The sequence below is a fragment of the Canis lupus genome, chromosome 33, assembly GCF_011100685.1.
Source record: "Canis lupus familiaris isolate Mischka breed German Shepherd chromosome 33, alternate assembly UU_Cfam_GSD_1.0, whole genome shotgun sequence".
NCBI classification, from domain to species: Eukaryota; Metazoa; Chordata; class Mammalia; order Carnivora; family Canidae; genus Canis; species Canis lupus.
Window position 1 is genome coordinate 26,275,391 of NC_049254.1, and position 24,210 is coordinate 26,299,600.

At 41.6% G+C, this 24,210-nt stretch overlaps 1 protein-coding gene across 6 annotated transcripts in view; it reads right to left on the reverse strand.

Annotated features, from left to right (window-relative positions):
- Positions 1-1,186: 1,186 nt before the first annotated feature.
- Positions 1,187-24,210, reverse strand: part of PARP9 (poly(ADP-ribose) polymerase family member 9) — a 33,614-nt gene continuing 10,590 nt past the window's right edge. For all 6 annotated transcript variants that reach the window (XM_038583016.1, XM_038583013.1, XM_038583015.1 and 3 more), the window contains 7 exons: positions 22,846-23,073; positions 21,231-21,449; positions 17,776-17,836; positions 13,130-13,510; positions 8,811-8,947; positions 7,794-7,968; positions 1,187-2,009 (listed from right to left, as the gene is read on the reverse strand). In XM_038583016.1, the coding sequence (XP_038438944.1) occupies positions 1,630-2,009; positions 7,794-7,968; positions 8,811-8,947; positions 13,130-13,510; positions 17,776-17,836; positions 21,231-21,449; positions 22,846-23,073 (1,581 nt within the window). In that variant the 3' untranslated portion in view covers positions 1,187-1,629. The remainder of the gene's footprint in view (positions 2,010-7,793; positions 7,969-8,810; positions 8,948-13,129; positions 13,511-17,775; positions 17,837-21,230; positions 21,450-22,845; positions 23,074-24,210) is intronic.

Sequence of the window (24,210 nt, forward strand, 5' to 3'; positions counted from 1 at the left end):
GTGAGATATATATAGATCTAAATAGATCTATATATATAGATATATAGATATATATATATCGTGGAATATTATTCAGCCCCCCAAAATAATGAAATCTTGCCATTTGCAACAAGAGCTAAAGAGTATAATGCTAAGCAAAAAGAAGTCAGAGAAAGACAAAACCATGAGTTTACTCATATGTAGAATTTAAGAAACAAAGCCAAAAAAAAAGAGAGAAACGAAGAAACAGACTCTTAACTGTAGAGAATAAACATGGTTATCAGAGGGGAGGTGGTGGGGGTGGTAAAATAGGTGAAGGGAATTTTTTAAAAAAGAATGCTGCTTACAGTGAGATGAGGTGGAAGAAATGTTCTGTGCAAGGATATGAGGGCCAGGAAATTGGGGGAGTATAGAGAAATATGGATTTCAGAATAGGCAAGAGATACATGGTAAGATTAGCTGGCCTCTACATTGCAGAACTCTGAAGTAAAATTTGGGCGAAGTCACAGTGGATTCAGCCTTTATAAGACCTATTCTCTCTGCATAAAATACTCTTCCAACTCTGTTCCTGATTTGCTGCATCCTTCATTCACCTAACTCTTATGAATGCTCTACACCTCACCTTGAGTTTCACTTTCTCTAGAACGCCTTCCTCCCAACCTCTGATTAATTTATCCCTCTCCTTCTTAAATTTTTCCAAAGAATCTGTAATTCCTCTTTTGTTATACTCAATCACATAGCTGCCTTTCTGATTATTCAGGCTGAAAGCTTTCTGAAGACATTTGTCTTGTTCTGCATCGTATCTCCAGCACCCAGAAAATGACTGAAACACACCTGGGAATCAAGAAATATTTGGCAAATTAATAATTTGGCCTTGGGGCACCTGGGTGGTTCAGTCAGTTGAGTGTCCAACTTGATTTCGGCTCAGGTCTTGATCTCGTGGTCCTGGGACTGAGCCCCCCACATCAGGCTCTGCACTCAGTGGGGAATCTGCTTGAGATTTTTTCCTTCTGCCCTCCCTCATGTGTGCTCTCTCTTTATCTCTAAAATAAATAAATCTTAAAAAAAATAAGTCATTTGGCCTCATGATGCTTGAGTGGCATTGCTTGATATGGCTGATTCCAAACAGGATATCAGTAGAATATCAGCCTTTTGATGTCCTTCCACTTTGAATAATGTCATTTTACATAAAACTTTTCAAAGCCAGTTACTCATACAAAGGTGCTTTATTTTGAAATCTCCAACAACATATAAGATTCTCTGGAAAATCAAAAATCATCAGGCTGCTACTCTATTATTTTAGAAAATAAAAAGGTTTAGATTATATAATAGAAAAACTTCTTCATTATATGTAAGACATTTTTGCTGTTACCTATAGTAAAAGAGATGAAAGAGCATCCTGAAGGAGAGGGAGTGGTTCTGAGAGTGTTTGGATTGGGATTTACCCATCCCAATAGAGATGAAGACAAAGATGAAGACAAAGATGAAAGAATTAAGATGCTAGTTTGTATTGGGTTCCTTCAATAACCTGATAGGTCCATATGGACAACCCATATGACATTTTCAAACCAGACTTTGACTCACTGATGATCATTATTTGGATAGTTCCTCCAAAGCAAGCAAATGTCAGTTGTTAAAATGATGTGGAGCCTAATTGACAGAGCTACCCCTTGAGAATCTTGCTCCAGACTGCTGTGAAGACAGCATCCTTAGTCCTGATGAGTGATCCTGTGGCCGTACATGATCCTGGGTGCAAGTCCACAAATACTGGGGCATAGCCTGAGTATCACTAAAAATCACAAAGGTTTCAGGGCTGGAGACATCATCAACCACACTGTCATGGATATCTATGTCTCCAGGACTCAACGGTGAGGGAAGAATATTTAACTGATGACCCTGACAGAAGGAGCCTGTGAGTACTTCAGCTTCAAACACATATATCAGTTCAGTTGTAGCAGATGTTTTCTTGACCTGGTCTGCTAGGTTTTTCAGGTTCTTGGTGAAGTATATACCAATTCCATATTTTAGGTCTGATAAAAGAAAACAAGTTAAAAGATTATTATGATTATTATGAACCATATTGCCTATGTGGGTATTAATACATATTCTCTCTCTAATCCTCCAAATAATCACCACCTCCTGGTCTCAAGTCTCTGTCTATTGCAAAAACACCTAAAGTCAATCTCTTCAGACAAATCATCATTGATGATGATCAGCATAATAATAGCTTACATTTAAATATACCCACCTTCCTTTTTACTCTCCTTCTTCCCTCCCTATTTTTTTCTTTACATTTACTACAGATTTAATCGAATATTGTTGTAGGCTCAAGAGCAGCACTGAACCACAGAAGTAAGCCATATCTGCAACTTAAAATTTTCTAGTAGCCACATAAAAAGGTAAAAAGAATCAGGTAAAATTAATTTAATAGTTTTTATTTAACCTATTATATCCAATATGTTATTATTTCAACATATAGTCAATATGAAAAATTATTAAGGAGATATTTTACATTCTTTCCTTCAGGTAGTAATCTTTAAAATCAGTGTATAACATTTATAGGCCATCTCGATTCGGGGAACCACATTTTAAGTGTTCAATAGCCATGTGTGTGGCTGGTGGCTACCAACTGGACAATACAACTCTAGGGCTTCAAAGAATGACTAGGACATGATCCCTATTCTCAAAAACTCACAAAGGGAGCTTCCCACATGTAAATGGTTAAAGCACAGCACAATTTTATGCGGAGAGAAAAGTATCTTGAGATAAAAATCAAAGATTTCTTTCCTAGAAAATTCTTCTTGATCTTGGTTCCTCCACCGAGTTCTTGCTACTTATTTATCTCTATATATCTCATATATAATTTTTTTAAGATTTATTTTAGAGGGATGCCTGGGTGGCTCAGTGGTTGGGCGTCTGCCTTTGGCTCAGGATGTGATCCCAGAGTCCCGGGATCAAGTCCCGCATTGGGCTTCCTGCCTAGAGCCTGCTTCTCCCTCTGCCTATGTCTCTGCCTCTTTCTCTGTGTCTCTCATCAATAAATAAATAAAATCTTTTAAATAAAAAAGATTTATTTTAGAGAGACAGTGCGAGCAGGGGGAGGGGCAGAAGGAAGGGGAGAGAGAGGCAGAGGAGAGTCCCTGCTGAGTGTGGCACATGACTCCAGGCTGGATCCCAGGATCCTGGGATCACGACCTGAGCCAAAACCAAGAGTCAGAGGCTGAACCAACTGAGCCACCCAGGCACCCAATATAGCATATATAATTATTTTTAATCAAAGCATAGATTATGGTCTTGAAAGGTTTTCTGGGAGAGGAAAAGGGGTTTTTGAACCCTAAGTTCAAAAGCCTAAAGGAAGGATTCAGAGCATGGAGTTCATGCCATATGTAACCGAAGAGAGAAGGATAAAATATTCTTAGAACAGTTTTCACACTTCCAATTAAATAAAAGTTCTTCTGCCTGGTGGGAAGAGAAGAATCAGAGAGGACACGACTAGAACTCTTGGGGATTCTGAGAAGGGACTCACTTCGCCGCCCCACTCCCTCAAGAGAGCCCTCGGAGTTAAGATGGTGCAGAACAAGAATCTCAGAAAAATGGGGAGGGAGAGACTTCCAGAGTAGAAGGGGCCATTCATTGCCCAACTCTAGTGGATGCAGGCTCTTCATCCAGCTGGTAGCTAAGTGGAAAGCAGCAGTGCCTGGGGATGATGTCCGGAACAGGTGAGGACTGCCACACAAGACCTTGCCCTTCACCTTGAAGGATGGGCACACTCAAAAATTTCCTGTGCTGCAGGAGGGGCACCAACCATGGTCAAGAGAGGAATAACCTCGGCATGAAAAACAGTGCCCTGTGTAGACCCTGAGAGCAAGGGGCACCATAAATTTAAGCATGGGAGGGTGCCAATGACCAAGCCCAGGGTGGTTTATCTAGCAGAGGACATTGGAAGCCAGAGAACAGACAGCTGCAGAACGAGACCTCCCTCCCCACAATGCCTGTCACATCATCTACAGCACTCTCAGAAGAGAAGGAGGGGAAAAAACTTGCAGGAACTGAATTTTAATCCCAAAGGGGCTGAGACAACTCTGAAAATGACTGAGTTCCTCTTGAACCACCAAGATGGGAGTCTTTCATGTTTGTAGACCTGGGAGCCTCAAAGGCAGGTGAAGTTCCATTTTAGAGCTGTGAAGAAGACAAGCCCCATACTGGAGTTCTGGGGACCTGTGGAGTTTGTACTTTGACTTACAGATACAGTAACAAAGGAATGTAGGAAGCAGCCCCCTGGGCCTGCACGAGTGAGGGAGGGTGTCAGCCAGGAAATGCCATCTGAGCAACGTCTGGAAGAAGGAATAGGACTTTGCAGGGATAAAACGGGTAAGGAGGAAGGTATTCCACAGGCAAAGGCATAGAGGCATGAAATATCCCGCACATTTAGGAAACCCTAAGAAGTTCCTGGCTGAAGTGTGGTGGAGCACAGTGAGTGATGACGCTGAGGAGATAATGGGGCGGGGCGGGGAGGGGGGGGTAGGGCCTTACATGCTGGGCCAACCAGGCTGGAGTTCAACCCTGTAAGCAACTAGGAAGGCAGATAGTAAACAGGCACATGTGTTTTTAGCATGATAATTCTGGTAGCAGAGTAAAGGATAGGTCAACTAAAGGATAGGGCTGTGAGGCAAGGAAAGGACCTGGTCATCGTCTAGGCCCAAGGAAAGAACAGCAAAGGCAGAGGAACAGAGAGGTGAGGCTGGGCTGAGAATGACACTGAGAGGGAACCTAGAAGGACTGTGTTACTGCCTGGACCTGAGAGGAAGGATGGAACAGAAGATGGTAAAGTTTCCAGCTAGGAGACCCGGGAGATAGATAGTGATGGTATTAGCCAGGTTAGGGAGTATCAGTTGGGTGGGTGGGTGGGGCGGAATAAAAGTGCATATTTCTTAGGGAAAAGCATGGCCAAGGTAAGAGTTCAGTCTGAGGTGGCTATAGAACTTCCAGGCAGAAATAATCAAAAGACAATGGGAAATATGGACCTACAGGTCAGGAGAGAAGAAGGAGGTTAGAGATACAAATTTGTAAGTCATCCTAGAGGTAGGAGTTGAGGCTATAGGTATAGCCTCAATCACCCAGGGGGACATTGTAGAGTTAAAAAAAAAAACAGGGGGTGGGGTACCTGGGTGGCTCAGCAGTTGAGTGTCTGCCTTCACCGCAGGGTGTGATCCCAGGATCTGGGATCAAGTCCCACTTTGGGCTCCCTGTGGGGGGTCTGCTTCTCCCTCTGCCTGTGTCTCTGCCTCTCTCTCTCTCTCTCAGTCTGCGTCTCTCATGAATAAATGAATAAATCTTAAAAAAAAAAAAAACAAGGCTTTCTTTAGAACTTCAGAAAATACCCAACAGATGGACTCACAGATTATAAAGGATAAGGGCAGGAACTCTGTGTGTTTTGTTTACTGTTGTATTCCTCCCACCTAGCACAGGGCCTGACTTATAGAATGCGCTCATTGTGGAATGAATGAATGAACCCAATAAAAAAAAAAACTGCAAGCATGGAGGCTCCTTCTTGCTACATTCAGCCTAGCCCTACAAGCAAGAGATGAAATCAGAACTGGCTGGAATGCAAGTCAAGATAGAAAAATATATATATAAAGATTTGTTAATAGAAGCCCCCTTTGCCTATAGTTGGCCATCTAAATTGACCAAGAGTCCCATAATTCGGAACCTTGCAGGGAACCCCCTGCAAAAAAAAGAAAAAAGAAAAAAGGCCAAGAGCCTTTGTACTCCAAATGAAAACTGAGTGAAAAAAAAAAAGAGTTGCAAAACAATTTCAGTGGTGATAAAATGTCTCCTGGGTTTCTCAAGCACCTTTGGTTAAGCCCACTCACCAGACACGTCAATGCAAGTCACATTATGGGCACTATCTCCCCAATGAGTCTATCATCTGAATTGCCTCAGGCAGTGGCTTTAAGCCTAGAGCTAGGGATGTGGACAGAGCACAGAGGCCAGTAGGTAAAAGACCAGGATCTTGAGGCTTAAAGACTAGATGGAGACAAGACCTTTGGCTGGGTTTTAAAGACAGAAACTTGACCAAAAGTAAACAGGCTTCATGCCTGCAGAGGTTTTAAAGGAACTGTATTGCTGAAGAAACTGCAAGCCTGGCTGTCAGTAGCCTGGGAGCATTCTGGTCCTGAGGCAATCCATGGACCCCTGGTAGGGAGCCGGCCTAGAAATGACCAACAGCACCAACGCATATGGAAGATTCTTCCCAGAGTGCAAAACAAGGAAACAAGGGTCTTAATCCACTCCCAGAATAGAGTCCTCACTATCCATGTCCAGCAGCAGGTGATTAGTGGTATGGACCAGTGACTTTCCTTCTCTCCTTTAGAAATGGGAGTTTTTATTGCACTTTTCCTGCTCCTTCTCCTGGCACTATATAATGAGTGGGTTGGGGCAATTACCTTGCTTTTATGCTTTAAGAGAGGACATTTTGGACTTGAGGCTGATGATGAGACAGGGTGAGACTTTGGGGCTGTCTTCCTTGGGAAGTGGTGTATGTGTCCTTTAGGAAGAAAGCTCTGTATAGATGTCAGGCAACTAGCAGCATCTGCCACAGGACCAGAAAGAAGGCACTAGAGGAGTTGAAAAACTAGTGATGGTCTTAGAGTAGTTTAAGTAGGGGCAGGGGGTGGGGAATGCAGGAAAGCCAGTTATGATGGGTTCAGGAGCAAATAGAAGTTGTGAATTTTTAAGACTTTGTCAATAACCCTCTTCAGGTTACACTCAAAGACTTCTTGGTAGGGATTCATTTACCTATTTTTGTCCCCAGGAATTTTCCATGTTCAATTTTTACTTCAGGTATTGCTTAAGTTCTTCTGTCTGGGGCAAAGAGATGAAGATTACCAGACCCTGTGCTTTCTAGAAATCAAGACTTGGAGTTGGCTTCACAGCAAGGATCATGCTATATAGTTTGAAAGGTAAAGGTTCTTGCTCTTTAGCAGGAACATAGTCAATGGATCAGGTAAAGCCACATTGCTAGGTATTCTCCATGATTATTACTAAATTTCTTAGCCTCCTTTGGAGAGATCTAAAGGGGACAAAATGGCCATTAAGTATGCACTATTGTTGTACAACTGAAAAAAGACACAGAAGCTACACATAGTAGAACTCCCATAGCTGAAGGATCTCAATATGTCATTCACTTCACCTGCCATAAGATATCTAATTCATTCACTAGCTGTCTATAGGAAATGAAGAAGATGAAAGAGAAAAGTGCAACTTAAAAAAAAAAAAAGATTTTATTTATTTATTTATTCATGAGAGACACAGAGAGAGGCAGAGACACTGAGCAGGGAGCCCAAAGCAGGACTGGATCCCAGGACCCTGGGATAACGCCCTGGGCCAAAGGCAGGTGCTCAACCACTGAGCCACCCAGGTGCCCCAGAAAAGAGCAACTTAATACTAAGTTCAGGAAAATGCCCTTTTAATTAAGGGATGAGGTTTGGTAGTGGTGATAATAATTTTATGGAGATAACAACAGCAACAAAAAGCTTCAAAGTGTTCTCTGCAGATAAAACACATAACCACAGAAAAAACCAGTGAACTGTAGATCTTACTGCTAACGTTTTCATCAACATTAAACCCATCAGCAACAAAACATATGAAGGACAAAAAATATGACCCTTCCCAAATAACTTTATCACTATATGCCAGCTGCAAGTGATTCCCCTCACCACAGCAACAGATACTATGCGTGGTGAGTCACTTGCTGAGGTCTGCTCACCCATCCCCACCTACGGAGGCCCTGAAGATGAGGGGCCGACACCTACCGCAGGGCACCGAGTACATTCTTTGAAAGCCAACTCTGCATACTGCTTCACAGAACTGGTAAGGAACTTGCTGAAACAACCTGCAGCTCACAGGTTTCCCATGTGTTCTCTCTTCCATCACTTTCTTCTTTTTTTGGAAGACAGCCATGAGAACGGAATTGTCTATTTTCTCCACCTATGACCCAAGGATATGAAAAACTGAAAAAAACTGGGAAAAAGTAAGAACCACTATTTACATTGCTTGATACCCTGCTTCACAGATAAAGGCTCGTATGTGCATATGGCTGCATGCAACTTGCATTTCATGTAGAGTGTTTTAAGAGTCTCTCCTGGCCCAACCCTCTCCTGCTTTGACTTGTCTCTTTAAAATTCCCTGTCCCTTCTTTGATAAATCCACTTAATAAAAATTCACTGAGCAGGAATGCCTGGGCTGCTCAGCGGTTGAGTGTCTGCCTTTGGGTAAGGCGTGATCCCAGGGTCCAGGATCGAGTCCACATCAGGCTCGCTGTGGGGAGCCTGCTTCTCCCTCTCCCTGTCTCTCCCTCTCTCTCTCTCTCTATGTCTCTCATGAAAAAATAAGTAAATCTTTCAAAAAAAAAAAAAAACATTCAGTGAGCAGTCACTCCGTGCCAGGCACTGGTAATGAAATGGTCAACAGTGTAGACACAGTTGTTGCCTTCTTAAAAGCTCATAGTTTAGTGAGAGGTAAAACTAGGTAAACAATTATAATATGGTGTGATAAATGCTATTCCATTTCTTTCATTTTGCTTCAAGACAGGCAGATAGGTTTGCCCTGAATCTTGATTGGTGCTTCTGTACATCCTGGCATCATCTCTACCTCCTTTCCAACTACACCCTTTGTGCCTGCCCACACCCCTGCCCCACTTTCTGTCTTAATCCCAGGGTTTTGGGTCAACAAGTAGCTGGCTTAGAGTCATCAGCAGGTGAATTATTCTTTTGGCTACAGAACCAAGTGATAGCAAGACGAGTCAAATCTTTCCCTTAAATTAAGTATACCTTTATAACCTGCAAACCACAGTTTTCAAACAGTTTCTTCTGATCCTGAATTTCCTCAGCTGAAAGTTTTAGGCATCTCAGAAACTTATTCCTTTTCATTTCATCCTGATTTTTTGGTTGCCCATCAGTCCATTGTCCTAAAAATAAGTAACACAGCACTTTATCTCAATGCTCTGTGAGAGGACAGAGGGTTGTAAAGAAATTCAATAAAACAAATTATAGAAAGTTAAAGGGGTGGATTAACCAGTTTACATTGTGTGCCTTACATGTTCAGGACATGGTAGGAAAGTACAACCTAATGAGAAGTCATAGGCTAAAAGAGGGGGTTAATAAATTTGCCCTCACATGGTTTGGATTATGAGGCTGAAGGGTGAGAGAAAAAATATCATTAATGTATAATTCCCCCATCAATGTTGTAACAATGATATATAATTGTGTTGCTTATAGAAAATGTTTATATTTCTACCCAGGATGCTCATCAACAAAAAGATACAGGTATGACAAAACATTAAGGAGTGATGAAAAATAGCATGACATTTACATAAAACTTCAAGATTTTCAAAAAAGATCTCATATCTCAACTTCATTTGAACATCACAACACTGCCGCTGGAATAATTCACACACTTTTACCAATAAGGAAATTGAAACTCAGAGAAGTTAGGTGACTTGCCCAGAATCACACTGGGCTTTCGCCAGGGCTTTCTATAAGTGGCAAAGCAGAATGTTGGGTATATACATCACTCCTATGCCACCCAGCCAGAGAGAGGAGAATTTGGAGATTAAGAGTTTATGGTGTCCTTTCCTTCCTTTTTTTCCTTCTTTTGTTCCTTCTCTCTACTTTCCTACCTTCTTTTTTAAATTCAAGGGACACCTGTTATTGCCTAGCAACTCCTTATTGGAATAAATATACATATAGGTAGACAAACAGAAACCCCCAAAAGACTTATTTTCTTTCAGTTTTTCTTTTTCTTTTTTTTTTTTTAAGATTTTATTCATTTATGAGAGAGAGAGAGAGAGAACCTAGCAGGGAGGAAGGGACAGATGGAGAAGCAGACTCCCAGCTGAGCAGGAAGCCCCATGATGCCAGGCTGAATCCCAGGAACCTGAGATCATGACCTGAGCCAAAGGCAAACGCTTAACCAACTGAGCCACCCCAGGGGCCCCTCAGTTTATTTTCAGTTTGACTTAAGCCCAAGTATATGAACATGACTGATTCCTAGCACATTATTTAATTGAATGGGCTCAATTTAACCACAAAAAGCAGATAATAAATCCAAAGAATTTCTATAGGGGCCAAGTTATACATCTGGAATGCGGGAGGGACAAAATTCCATAGCAGAGAAACTCCAATGCCAGGACATTGCAAAGGAAGAGATTATAAATTAAACCTCGAGAGCAACAGCTGACATTCATAAAGTATAGTAACAGAGTTCAGTTTGCTTGAGTTCAGCAAACATTTACTGAGCTCTTATCACCTGCCTGGTGCTGGGTTGGGCATCAGAGACTCAAAAGATCCACAAACCGCTGCTGTCAGAAGCGCTCCTCAGGAAGCATTACAGTGGCAGCATCAAAGAGGAAATACCTAACTTCTTGTAATTTAAAATTTTATTCTGGTGGATAGTTGATGATCCTTGTAGTAAAAACTCATTACAAATCTATCCATTTTGTTAATGAAGGTCTTAATTTGATTGAGAAGAGGGTGTGTAGGAGACTGTGAAACACTGCTGTGGAAAGATATGCTTAGTCATCAGCTATCAAAAATGCCACCTTGCAGCAGAACAAGGGACTGACAGGACTAACTGCCAATAGCTGGGAGAAGGAGTCAACGGTATGAATGCAGTTAGTTTCAAGTAATGCCACAAGCTTCATAGACCAGTCTTGTCTCTCGTTCTCCTGGGGAGCATAGTGCGGTCAGTTTAAATACCCACAGTCCTTAAGTTTCAAAAGCTAAATAGAAATCATAATCTTTGGCCTCATCCTTATGTCTTATTTTTGTCGTTTTTTGCCCCCTGAATTTTTCTAAGGAATGGAGATACAATATTTATTGTAAACTCCAACTGACTTTGACCATGTCTGCCTGAATTATTTTTACAAACAAGGTGCAAGTAAGGTGTTCTTTGAAATTTTACATCTGAATTTTTGTGCCAAACTCATCAACATTTCAGTGATCTTTCTACAGTATGAAACTGACCTTATCTCTGCTAAAATCCTTCAAGGCTCCCCCTTGTTTCAAGAAAAACTCTGAAATCTCATGTGATTTACAAAGTCTTGCTTAATCTAGACCCTGGTCCGATTGCTTGGAGGTTTCTTTATCTTATTAATTGCTATTTATTCTTCACTCACCATTTGTGACACCTCCTCTGAGAAGGCTTCCCTTGACCTCCCACGTCTGGGTTAGGTGTCTTAATAGGTATGCTGAGACCCAATGCCAATGTCTGTGTGTAGGAGGGTTTCCCGTATACACAAGCAAGCAATTCTGCTGCTATCTACCCAAAGATAGCATCAGATTCCACAGGTTATGGGTTCAATCCTATAAGACTGCCCCCCAACACACATACACACACACCTCAGACACCAGTCAAAAGCCAGGTTGTTACCTGTGCTTCTGGCTGACTAGCTACAAACTAGAGGTTCCAATGACCTTCTCCTTGGATTCCAGACACCAGTTGCAAGTTCCGATTGCTACCTGTACTTTTGACTGGCTGACTATAAATCAGAGAGGTTCCCATGAGCTCCTCCTTGGGTTCCACTAATTTGCTAGAGAAGCAACACCTGGGTGGCTCAGTGATTGAGCATCTGCCTTCGGCTCATGGCATGATCCTGGAGTCCTGGGCCTGTTTCTCCCTCTGCCTATGTCTCTGCCTCTCTCCTGTGTCTCTCATGAATAAATAAAATCTTTAATTTTTTAAATAAAATCTTTAATTAAAAAAATTTGCTAGAGCAGCTCACAGAACTGAGGAACATGTTACTTACTGGATTGCTGGTTTATTGTACAGGTATATTACTCAGGAACAGCCAGACTGAAAAGTTGCATAAGGCAAGGAAGGAATGGGAAAAGGGGGCGGAGCTTCCATGCACTCTCCCAGCAAGCCACACTCCCTAGCTCTCCATGGGCTCACCAACCTGGAAGCTCTCTGAACCTGTCTTCCTGGTTTTTTTTTGGAGGTCTGTTACCTAGTCACGCTGATTAAATCATTGACCATTGGCAAATGATTCAGCCTCCAGCCCCTTCCTTAGATTGTTGGGCTGGGGGATACCAAAAGTTCCAATCCTCTAATCATAGATTGGATCTCCTGGTGACCAGTCTCCACCCTTAGGTGCTTTCCAAGGTCCCCTCCTATATGTAACAAAAGACACCTTTATCACTCTCAACACTTAGGAAATCCAAGGGTTATGAGAGCTGTAAGCCAGGAATGTGGACAAAGACCAAATATACATGACAAATATGTTTTGATCACCTGAATGACCAAATATACATTCTAAATGACAGCATCACAGTGCCTGTCTGAGGTGCTCTCATAGAGCACTTTCACCCTCTTTCATAATGAACCTGCTTGCATCTCAGTATCCTCAATTAGATTTTGGGTAGAAACAATGTCCATCTTATCACTGTATCTCCAGCAGCCACCAGGATGCTTGGCACATATCACAGATAAAATATACATAAGTCAAGTAAATAAATGAAATAAACCTCTGTTTCCCAAGGTGGCATTTACAACAGTATAATTTTCCTATTTAGCTCTTGGGTTATGTTAAAAGGATCTCTCCAGACCCAAATTCCCAGTCATCATGATGAATTTTGCCCCACTGAATGGGAGATCCTTGAGTGTACTTCACGGTACAAATGAATAATTTACTTTGGTGAGCTCAAAGTAATTTCAACTTTCCTAATGCTGCCAGCAACAAATACATAGCTGCAATAAAACTCAAAGAAATGAATTAATCAAATGGAATGTGTCCACATTTGAATGCTCCATTTGTAGAATTAGGGATGTATTCCTCGCCCCCCACCCCCAGCCTGGGCTTGCGTTGCCTGAGGCTTTCCCATTTAATTGCCTCTCAGACAACCCATGTCCAGTAAATACAATCTTGCGTGTGTGCGTTGTGTGTGTGTGTGTGTGTGTGTGTGTGTGTGTGTGTTCATTTACCAAGTAACCTTGCTGGTAGAAAGAGAGTTATAAAAGTTTATGGCCTATCACAGAACCAGCATGTTTGCTCTCACCCCCATACTATCTCTGACCCACATACATAGAACAGATGCACTCACACCATAAGGAATAGTTGCAAGAGCTGACTTTCCGATTTAAAGTTACTCACCTGACAAGCTCCAAAGGGCTAGCTCCTTTTTTCTTGCCATTTCCTCTTGGACTTCACACAGCATATGTTCAATGTTCAGAACAACCTCAATAACATCAGCTTGGGTTCCTTTGATCTCTAAAATTGCCTTTTCCAGACTGATAATCTCTGAGATAGAGACCCTTAAGGTATTCTGAAGCTGAGTCAAAACGTCATGTTCCTTTTTCCCGAGGTAGAGGATATGATTATTCTCAATGATATGTGGATTCTGGGGGCTCAGTATCCTCTGGATCCACGCTTGGGCCTCCTTCATCTTTTCCAGGTTGGATCCCATCAGACTGATTGCAGGAGATTTAGGTTTGAGCCCATTTTCTCTTTTCTCCTCTCTGGTCAACTTGGGGACTGAAAAGAGTATCATAAACATCCACAGAAGGCAGGTGGGTTTTAAACCAGAGCAGAACAAAACACTAAAGCGAACATTTGTTTCGAGGATATTGTGACTGTTGCCAGCAGCAGCAGCTTCAATTACATGCCTACCTCTGAGAGCTGGGCCAGATATGAAGGAAATCTAAATGTATGGTTTACAGCCTCCTTGAGAACAGAATTTAGCCTGTAAGGGGTCGGCTTTATCTTGCCTTGCCCCTGCTATGTTGCTTTTGTCAATTCACAGGTGAGTTCACCTTGTGATATCAGCCTAGATGTTAACCATCATAGTCATACCTCAGAGCCGTAGATTGGGTTCCAGACCACTGCAATAAAGTGAATGTTGCAATCAAGCAAGTCAAATGAATGTTTTTTGGTTTTCCAATGCATATAAGAGTTATGTCTACACTATACTGTAGTCTACAAGTATGCAATAGCATTATGTCTAAAATAACACTGTACATAGTTTTTTTTTTTTTTGTACATAGTTTTAAAATACTTTGTTGGGGATCCCTGGGTGGCTCAGCCGTTTAGCGCCTGCCTTTGGCCCAGGGTGTGGTCCTGGAGTCCCAGGATTTAGTCCCACAGCGGGCTCCCTGCATGGAGCCTGCTTCTGCCTCTGCCTGTGTCTCTGCCTCTTTCTCTCTCTCTGTGTCTCTCATGAATAAATACATAAAATCTTTAAAAAAAAAATACTTTGTTGCTAAAAAATGCTATCATCTGAGCTTTCCGTGAACCATAATCAGGATCACAAATCACAACAAATATAACAATGAAAAAGTTTGAAATATTTCAAGAATCACCAAAATGTTATATAGAGATATGAAGTGAGCAAATGCGGCCGGAAAAATGGTACCAACTGACTTGCTTGGTGCAGTGTTGCCACAAACCTTCAATTTGTAAAAACAAAACAAAACAACTCCAAACACAAAACAGTATCTGAAGCACGATAAAACAAAGTACCATAAAATGAAGTATGCCTTTATGTTCCACTGACTGAGATTTTCCTTAACCTCTGCTCCTACCAACCTCGAAGTCAAACATCTCTGAAAGCCGTAGAGCTTAGAGAGTGAAAATTCTTTTAGAAAAATATGTATTCCTGATTATAAAAATAACACATTTATTTTTGAAAAATTAGAAAATTATCCAAGTATAATGAAGAAATACCCATAACTCTACTCTCTGGGGTTCCTCTTCATGTCTTATCTGTATGTAACAGGACATTTTACACCACAGAATTTGGAGCTTACCAGCTCCTGCTGCTTGACATGGTATATCCCAGCAGAAAATGTCAAGGAACTTGATTCCAACCCACTCATGTGTACCCCTCTCTATAACTCCCCTCCAAAAGGAGCAAAGATATATATAAAGAAGTAGAATCTCTGATGGACTAGAGTAATTCTCAACCCAAATAGAAAAAAAAAAAAGGTTAGAGGGCAATAGACTAGATGAGAGGAAATTCATAGGTGAGGCAGTATCTAGAATTATATATCGAGAATTCTCTCGGGCGCCTAGGTGGCTCAGTGGGTTGAGTGTCTGCCTTTGGCTCAGGTCATGATCCTGGGGTCCTGGGATCAAGTCCCCCATCTGGCTCCCCCTTCTCCCTCTGCCTGCCACTCCCCCTTCTTGTGCTCTCAGTCTCTGTGTCAAATAAATCTTTAAAAGAAAAAAGAATTCCCTCAAATTATCAAGAAAAAGGAAGAACACAAATGGCCCATATATGTGTGAAAAGATGCTTATCTTCACTGGTAATCAGGGATATGAAAAATTATCCACCAGACTGGTGGCAAATTTGACAATATCAAGTGTTGGGAACACTTGATATAGAGCAACTGGAACTCCTGTATATATCTATGATGAATGTAAAACTGGCACCACTACCTCCACAATTATATATTGTGTAAAGAGATTTTTGTACATGTGTTTCGGGAGGTATGTATAAGAAAGCTCACATTTTTGTTTCTAACAGCAAAAAACTGGAAATGACCCAGACGTCCTTCAATAATGGAATATTGTTATACCAATGAAAAGGAGTAAACTTGAGCTATTTGGATGAATCTCAGAAGCATATTTTGAAGGGGAAAAGTAAATTGAGCACTTACTATGTTCTAGGCATCGTTCTAAGTGCTTCACATAAATTATTTTGTCCGCTTTTCACAATCTTACGATATAAGTACTATTAACAGCCCCATCTTGCAAATGAGGAAACTTATTCAGAGTTATTAAGTTACTTGCCCATGGTTATTAGGACTAATAAGTTGTGGCCATGGAGCTAGCAGGGGTGGGCACTCTGCCTCTAGCACTCATGTGATTCTGCTCCCTGTAAGCAATCTGAGGTTAGTAGTGGAAATTAGCATCCTTCCCCCTGATAGAACAGTTGGGGGGTATCGGGAACTGTGAAACAGTATCAGGAGAGACCTAGAGAGGGTCTGAGAGGAAAAAAAAAAAAGCCAATGGTTTAGACAATAGAAATGACAAAGGGTTCTTAAATTGAAGGCATAGGGGTTTTGTTTGTTTTTTAACCCTTCTTCTGCCCAGGAATTTATATTACTTTTTAGGAAAAAACTAGAAACAAAATATGGTGATACTTCATTTACCCATCATTACTGGGAAAAAAAGAATTGTTCTTCTGTGTAATTCATTCTTCAGATCACTAAAGGATACACTTCTAGCACCAAACACATTAGTTAAATATTTATTAGTTAAATTACTTTTTTATTTTATTAGCTAAATATTTCTAATGAAAACACATTTCCCTGCCTTCCTAAATAGTTTAACTTTTCCTTGATAATCTGAGATCATCATCATTAACCGTTATTGTCAATTATTGTCCTATGCTATAATTACAATTCTTTTACAGGTGTCCTTAAAAATGACTGAAGTCAAAGGTAACGCCTGGCCCTATTATGCAGACCAGTCACATAGAGACATTTGTATGTTTCTTTTTCATATTATCCTCACCTAAAACTCCTATCTACCTTTTCCCCTAGATTCAGGGTGGTTCTCTACCCATGCACTGCATTTGTTAGCTGCTGTGGGTTTTCTTCACCTTGGGTGCCCCAACCCACCAGCTCTAGCCATTGAAAATCCGCCATCCTCAAAGCCCAACTTAGAACCACTTGTCCAGGAATTTACTCTTGATCCCTTCAGGTCTGAATCTCTCCCTCCTCTGGGCCCCGTGGGTCCTCTCATTCATTATTCTTTGGCCTTCATTTAATGCTTTGCAATTTACAGAACATTTTTACATACATAATCTCCAATTCTCCTCACAAAAGTCTGTTATTATCATTGTTCTACAGATAAACAGATTCATAAGAGGCACAGTCACAGACCACAGCTCTTCAAGTATCCTCCTCCTTCATATCTAGCACTGCTGGACCACTGCACATCCATAAGTGAAGTCTTCTATTAAAGGGTATAGCAAATCATTGGGACCCTAGTGGGAAATATCCTAGCAGTTTCTATTGCCGGTTGAATGTCTAGTGTTTTTATAATGTTCTTAGAATATTGTAGAGTAAAAGACTATTATTTCAGAAGTATACATCCTAGTTGTCATGAGGTATTTCCAACTCCATGGACTCAAACTTCACTAAAGGATAGGAGTTATAAGACAAAGTTAATCTTTCTCCAACATCAATCAGGATTAGTTTAGTCCAGTGATCCCCAAACCTAGTTCAGCAGCAAAACTGATTAGGGAGCCACTGAAAAATATACATGCTTGACCCAGATGGAGAGCTCCCGAATCAAAATCTGTAGAGTTCGGGCCTATCCATATTTCTGTTTGTTTGTTTAAAGTTTCAGTTATGATCCCAGGGATTACTCAGGTATGGGTAGTGTCAGGTTAATCCACTTATTATTATCTGGTATTACTGAGATATGTTTTCTATCATGGCTAATGAGTAATCCTATTTAGATGTAACCTCATTCAGAGCAAAAAGAGTAACAGGCTTAGTCAGCTTACGGAGGGCAGAACTTAGAGAAAAATTATAGACCTCTATGAATGAACTACCCACACTGTGGATTACTCACTGTGGCTTAGCCTCTCTATTCATAACATGAGACTGGACTGGGCAAAAGTAGAATCACGTTCAGATACTGAGCCAGTTAGTATCTGAATAAAAGCACAGTGAGATATATTTGGCTTATTTCTTATTCTTGTCCCTTCCATTAGTTCAGATGATGAAAAATAGAATGAGACTCTGTTGGGTGGGCTCTACTTCCAAGCCCATGAATTTCTTACTCACCACTGTAATTATTGGAATGATGTGGCTTGGACTTATTCTTTGCCATTTCAGCGCTGAAAGTCTATCAGAAGCAAAAGAGAGCAGAGTCATAAGTGGGGATTTCAGGCAAAGTCAACAAAATCCCTCTTTCCACCTGCATATACCACACTTGGCCTTATCCACTCTGTCAATCCCCATCCCCACTGCCACAAATCTACAGCAGTCCTAGGGAACAGCAGTCACAGCATCAAATTACGCAGTACCACGAACTATTAGAACACCTAGGGGAAACGAGTATAGGAAAACCGGAAAGAAAACCAAAATCTGGTATAAAAGAAAAAAAGAATGCATATCCCAAGGCAAAATATAATCATTCACTCATTCCACAAATATCAATGCTCTGCTTATTACATATTAGACACTGAACCAAAGGTGTGGCTACGTCACTGAAGACAAAAATGGGCAGATGCTCTTGTAATTAATAAAACAGAGACTTATTTAAATAAGTTATGTGCATACCAAGCTTTGTCTGTAGATTGAATAAATGATCAATTCTTGTTAAGTGCCTAACAGTGAACCTGGCACATAGTAAGCATATGTGAGCTATTGTTGTAATTATTTTTTTACGGCAATCAACAGACAAAGATTGGTATGTGTTGCCATGCAGACCCTTTAACATAGAGTCCATTTGAAAAAACGAAATGTCTGCTAGGGTTTGGAATGACTATACCTACTAACTCTTTTGTTTAAAGTTGGTTCAGTTGGCAGTGATTATTTCATTGGAAAGATGGTAAATAACGAGGGGGAGGCTAGATTTTTCTACAGTTTCTCCTTAGCAGTGCCTGGCTGATGCAATACATGGCAGATGTTTTTATTATCAATGCCTAGGGGAGCTCTCAGATTGTGGGTGATCTTTATAATTTTTTGAATCGCCACATACATTTTTGTTTGTGTATTGAAGAGAACAGAACTTCTTTTCTAGATGCAGTTAATTTTCCCTTGTAGGAAGATGCCACTTCCTGAGCAGTTCAGGGATGTGCTCAGGGCATCTATCTGGGCCCATCAATAGTGCTTTGTTTTGTCTGGAAGGTGAGCTACTTTACTGGGTAGATTTTACAGGTAGGTCAGCGTGGATGAGACACAGTGGTGTCCTGGAGCTGGCTGACATTGGCTAATGAGAGCTCACCATGAACATCTCTTCCCAACTCCACCTTCAGTGATGTCACACTCACAGCTTGAAGTCAGCAATGAATTCCAGCAAACACTACAAACCTCCCTGGGTCTAGTCAAGCAGCAAAAGGAATAAGAACCTATACACTTGTTCCAGCAAAGAGCAAAAGCTAGAACAAGTATAAGTTCATTTTCTTGTAGGGAGAGATAAAAATGGCATCCACTGACCTCGAGACAGACTGAGAGGTGGAAGAGTGAGAAGTCAGAGGACTAGTGTTCAGAGCCACTCTCTCTGCCAGACACTGAGCAAGACCCCTTATATCCAAACCCCAGACATATGCCTGGAAAATTGTCCTAGCCCTTGGATGTTGCTACTGGCAGAACCAGAAATCTGTCTTGAAAACCTATTTTAAGCTGCTGTAACTTATTTCATTTCCTTTTTTTAGTCTTCCTTAACATCATGACAATCCCTTCTCAAAGTGCCAGCTAAGCAAGAAGAAAGCACAGAGATGGTACTTCAAAGGCAGGACAGCACAGCGCCACATACTCATTACGGGGAATATATCAGGGACCTTTTCACACGTTAGAAACTCAGCTTATGGGTGCCTGGGTGGCTTCGTGGTTGAGCATCTGCCTTTGGCTCAGGGTGTGATCCCAGGGTCCAGGGATCGAGTCCCACATCGGGCTCCCCGTGGGGAGCCTGCTTCTCCCTCTGCCTCTTTCTGTGTCTCTCATGAATAAATAAATAAAATCTTAAAAAAAGAAAGAAAGAAACTCTGCTTACTCTGCCCATTCTAAAACCAAAAGCTAAGATGAAGCAAAAACTAAAGAAGCTAGACACACAGACGTCTGCCCTCAGACACAGGGACCCACTCTCCTACACACAATCCCTCAAATTTGTATCAGACCACGATGGACTTCCCTCTGAGGTCACCTACAGAGAAGTTAAACAAGAGATTGAATTTGGGGACAGTACTGGGGACACAGCGAAAGTAGCCAAATGTACCTCTGCTGTGAAATAATCTAATTGGGAAGAAAAGATAACAAGTCACTTGGTTTCGTACTCAGGTCAGCATTCCGTGAATCACAGTTCATTACAGCTGATACAGTGGCTCCTCTTCACGGAGGGCTTACCTGTGGGCCACGTAACGTTGTAAGTGTTTTATGTGTATTAACTCATTTAATGCTCACAACAGCTCCATAGGATGGTGGTTATTATTACCACTTTACTTTTTTTTTTTGCAAATAAGCTCTGTGCCTAAAGCGAGGCTCGAACTCACGACCCCAAGATCAAAAGTTGCATGCTCTATGGACTGAGACAGCGAGGGGCCCCTCTTATCCCACTTTAAAGATGAGGAAACTGAAGCACAGAAAAGTATATTAACTTGCCCCAAGAAGTTGATTGATTGAAGAGGAGAAGACAAGGAATTTGTCTTAAATATGTTGGATTTAAGAGGACAATCAGATAACCAAGTGGAAATGAGGGAGGGTTAGGTATATGGGTCTGAAGGTGGCTCACAAAACAGAACTTTGCAGAATCTGTAAGAATACTTATATTCTCAGAGGGGAAGAGAAGAGAGAAGAGCAGAGAACCCCACATTGAAACTGGAAGGTTAAAAAAAAAAAGAAAAAAGAAACTGGAAGGTTGCTTACCTTTGAGGAGCAGAGTTGAGAATGAAGGCGGCCAACAAGGGAAAAGAGGGAAGTTAGGCAGCTGGGTAACATGGCTTCTTCTTCTTCTTCTTCTTTTTTAAAGATTTTTTATTTATTTATTCATGACAGACAGAGAGAGGCAGAGACACAGGTAGAGGGAGAAGCAGGCTCCATGCAGGGAGTCCAACGTGGGACTCGATCCTGGGTCTCCAGGATTACACCCCAGGCCGAAGGTGGCACCAAACTGCTGGGCCACCAGGGCTCCCCTCTTCTCCTTTTTTTTTTTTTCAATTAAGATTTTATTTATTCATGAGAGACACAGAGAGAGAGGCAGAGACATAGGCAGAGATTCTGAGAAGCAGGCTCTCTGCAGGGAGCCTGAATCGGGACTAGATCCCAGAACCCCGGGATCACGACCTGAACCAAGGCAGATGCTCAACCACTGAGCCACCCAGGTGCCCCAACATGACTTCTTTACAGACATTCTTCACTAGGTTGGAGGTGGGCAATTTAAAAAAAAATTAAATTTACCAAGTTAGAACATCACTGTGCTGTAAAGTGCTTAGCTCACGTCTTAGGCTGGCGATACTACATAGATGTTATCAAACGACGGAATGAATGAACCATAGGACATTTCTCAAATATTAACTGACCTTATAGGTCTCCAGTTCTTCTGGAAAGATCACAAAATTTACAGTTAATTGTTTTTTCAAATGGCGCTTGGCAAAATTTAAAACTTCACCAAACATGATCTTGGCTGCTACATAGTTCGGAATACCAATGTTTCCAGTCCCCAGGGCGGGGAAGGAAATAGAAGTTTTATTTAGTTCAAGGCATTTCTCCAAACATTCCTTCACCGCAATTCTCAGCACCTGGAGGAAAAACAGATGAGCCTTTGAGTCCAAATAAAACCTCCCTTGCCTCTTGGATCCTGCCCATACTTTGCAATGACGACCTCTATTCTCCCTAACAGTCGTGTCCATGCCTCCTTAGAGAGCAGGGGAAGTTCCCCTCCATGGGAACCCACTGCAGACTTAGGTTAGATGATAAGCAACAGAAGTAATTTAGGGCTCTGTCTTATGCTCTTCAGGGTATTGGGGTCCGATGATTTCTCCCAGTTCATAAGGCCTTGCCCATCTCCCTGCGTCAGAGAGCCAACCATCAATTTATCGCCACTTACCGGCTGCTTCCAGGTTGAAACAAAGAGCTCTTGGAAAAGTTTAATAAAGGAGACAGAGGGTAAAGTAAGTAAGCAGCTCTATCCAGCATCTTTAAGATATGTCCGAATGTTCTATGTGATTGCTTCTCGAGAAGTGCTAACATATTTGGCAGACTTACACTTTGCATCAATGTTTCAACATCCAAACTGAATTCTAGTACAGGATGGTTGCCTGTGAAAGGGCCTTGGAAAACTCAGGGGCAGAGAGTGACTAGAGGGCCAGTGTGGGATTAGAGGGCTCTCAGTCAAAGGAGGGCCAGAAACGGTGGCAAAATAGAGAGAGACAAAGGTAGAGAAGGGGACTGTCTCCCTCTCTCCACATTTGAGTGGGTCCCCCCTACTCTTTTTCCGGCAAAGTTAGCCAGAAAGCCAATCTCTACCACAAGCATAGGTAGGAAGACACCCCAGGTAATAGATTTACCTGGAGTAACACTGGAAAGGGAATCCCAGGACCTCCTGGCATTTAACTGATGGAGGGAAATAGGGAGAGGTGAAATTCCAGGTCTGCTTAGGGAAAGGCCAACAGGGTCACAGAAGGGTGAGGTGAACAGGTGTGCAAGCTGAGGTAGCCCCCACCTTTCCAGGTCTATTTACAATATGCCGGCTTAAATTTTTTTTGAATTTTTATTATTTTTTAAAGATTCTATTTATTTATTCATGAGAGACACAGAGAGAGAGAGAGAGAGAGAGAGAGGCAGAGACATGGGCGGAGGGAGAAGCAGGCTCCATGCAGGGAGCCTGATATGGGCTCTATCCCAGGACCCCGGGATCACGACCTGAGCCAAAGGCAGATGCTCAACTACTGGGTCACCTGGGTGCCCCCAGCTTACAATTTAGACATAAGTTAGGTAATATTGTAAGCTAACTTTCTTAAGATAATTTGGGACAACAACACTTTCTCTGCTTTTCAGAGTGGTAAAAAATGAGGACTAACCCACTTACCAACCTTTAAAGGTTGGTAAGTTAATAAATGTAATGACATGATGGGAACTCAGCAAAGACTACGCAGACGGTGGAACTACGTAAAGATACACTTATTTTGAACTTACCTGAGACTTTTTGAAACATCTTGAGTCCCACAACACATGGCATACACATTGACAGGACAATTTAAATCCTTTTGTGACCAGTACCAACTGAGAACCTTGATGTATCCCGGTAATTTTATTATTAAATTCCAGTTCTAGTTCATCTCCTGCTTGTTGTAGAATTGATTTCGACACAGGTCCTAATCTGAGACCATGTAGCGGATCTACAGAATTAACAATTACATCCGTCTGAAAAGGAAAAAAAGCAGAAAACAAAAAACAGATAGGATTCATTGTTAAATCACTTTTTCTTAAGTCTTTATTTTGCTGAGGAGCTTTGAAAACTACTTTTGAGGATCCTAAATTCACAAAACATCATTTGTTTGTTTTGCACAAAATATCATTTAACAGGAGATAGAAACTCATAATTCCAAGGAGGGACCATTTAATTGCCATGAGTCCATTTGGCCTATTCAGAAATTAGGTAAAGTATGTGGATGATACAATTCTGACTGCAAACGTCCGTGAGCCCCTTGCTGCTTAATACCCCCCCCCCCCCATTCCAAGATTCTGAGCATTCCCTGGGATTTAACCTTTACCAATACATGGTTTCATTCCTTGCCCCACTGCCATCACTTTTGGCTATTTCTGTGTGAATTTTCTGTTTTGTTTTAAAGAGAGTGCAAATAAAATTTCTTGAGAAATTTCTACCTCCTAATTATTTTTCTTTTTAAAGAAAGCAGTACATGATTAAAGAAAGTACAAATGAGACAAAAAAAAAAAGTCTTCAGTGGAAATAGGCCTCCCTCTTGCTGGGTCCCTTGGATGCCCCACGCCCCCACCTGTCCTACAGGCAACTACTTTTACCAGTTCTTCATCTGTCCTTTCAGAAATAGACTGCATACACACGGGCTGTGTTTTCATTAATATTAGCTCCTCATTAGCTCTCAGCGCTGGGCTACAGGGAATGGTATCCTTCCACCACCACCCCCCTTCACCCTGCTCAAACCCCTATAAATCATCCTGATGGCTTCGGCTCCCTTTGCAGGCAACCCAGGTACTTCTTAATTTTTTTTTTTTAAGATTTTATTTATTTATTCATGAGAGCCACACAGAGAGAGGCAGAGACATAGGCAGAGGGAAAAGCAGGCTCCCTATGGGGAGCCCAGTGTAGGACTCGATCCCAGGAGCCCGGGATCATGTCCTGAGCCAGAGGGCAGACACTCAACCACTGAGCCACCCAGGTGCCCCAATCCAGGCACCAGGCACTGCTAATAGATGTTAATGAATACTTCACTTTGAAAGCGCAATCAGAATTTGCAATTTGGAAGCATTGGCACCCTTCAAACATTTTAAAGTTCCTAATGTTGCTGGCCATAAATAAAT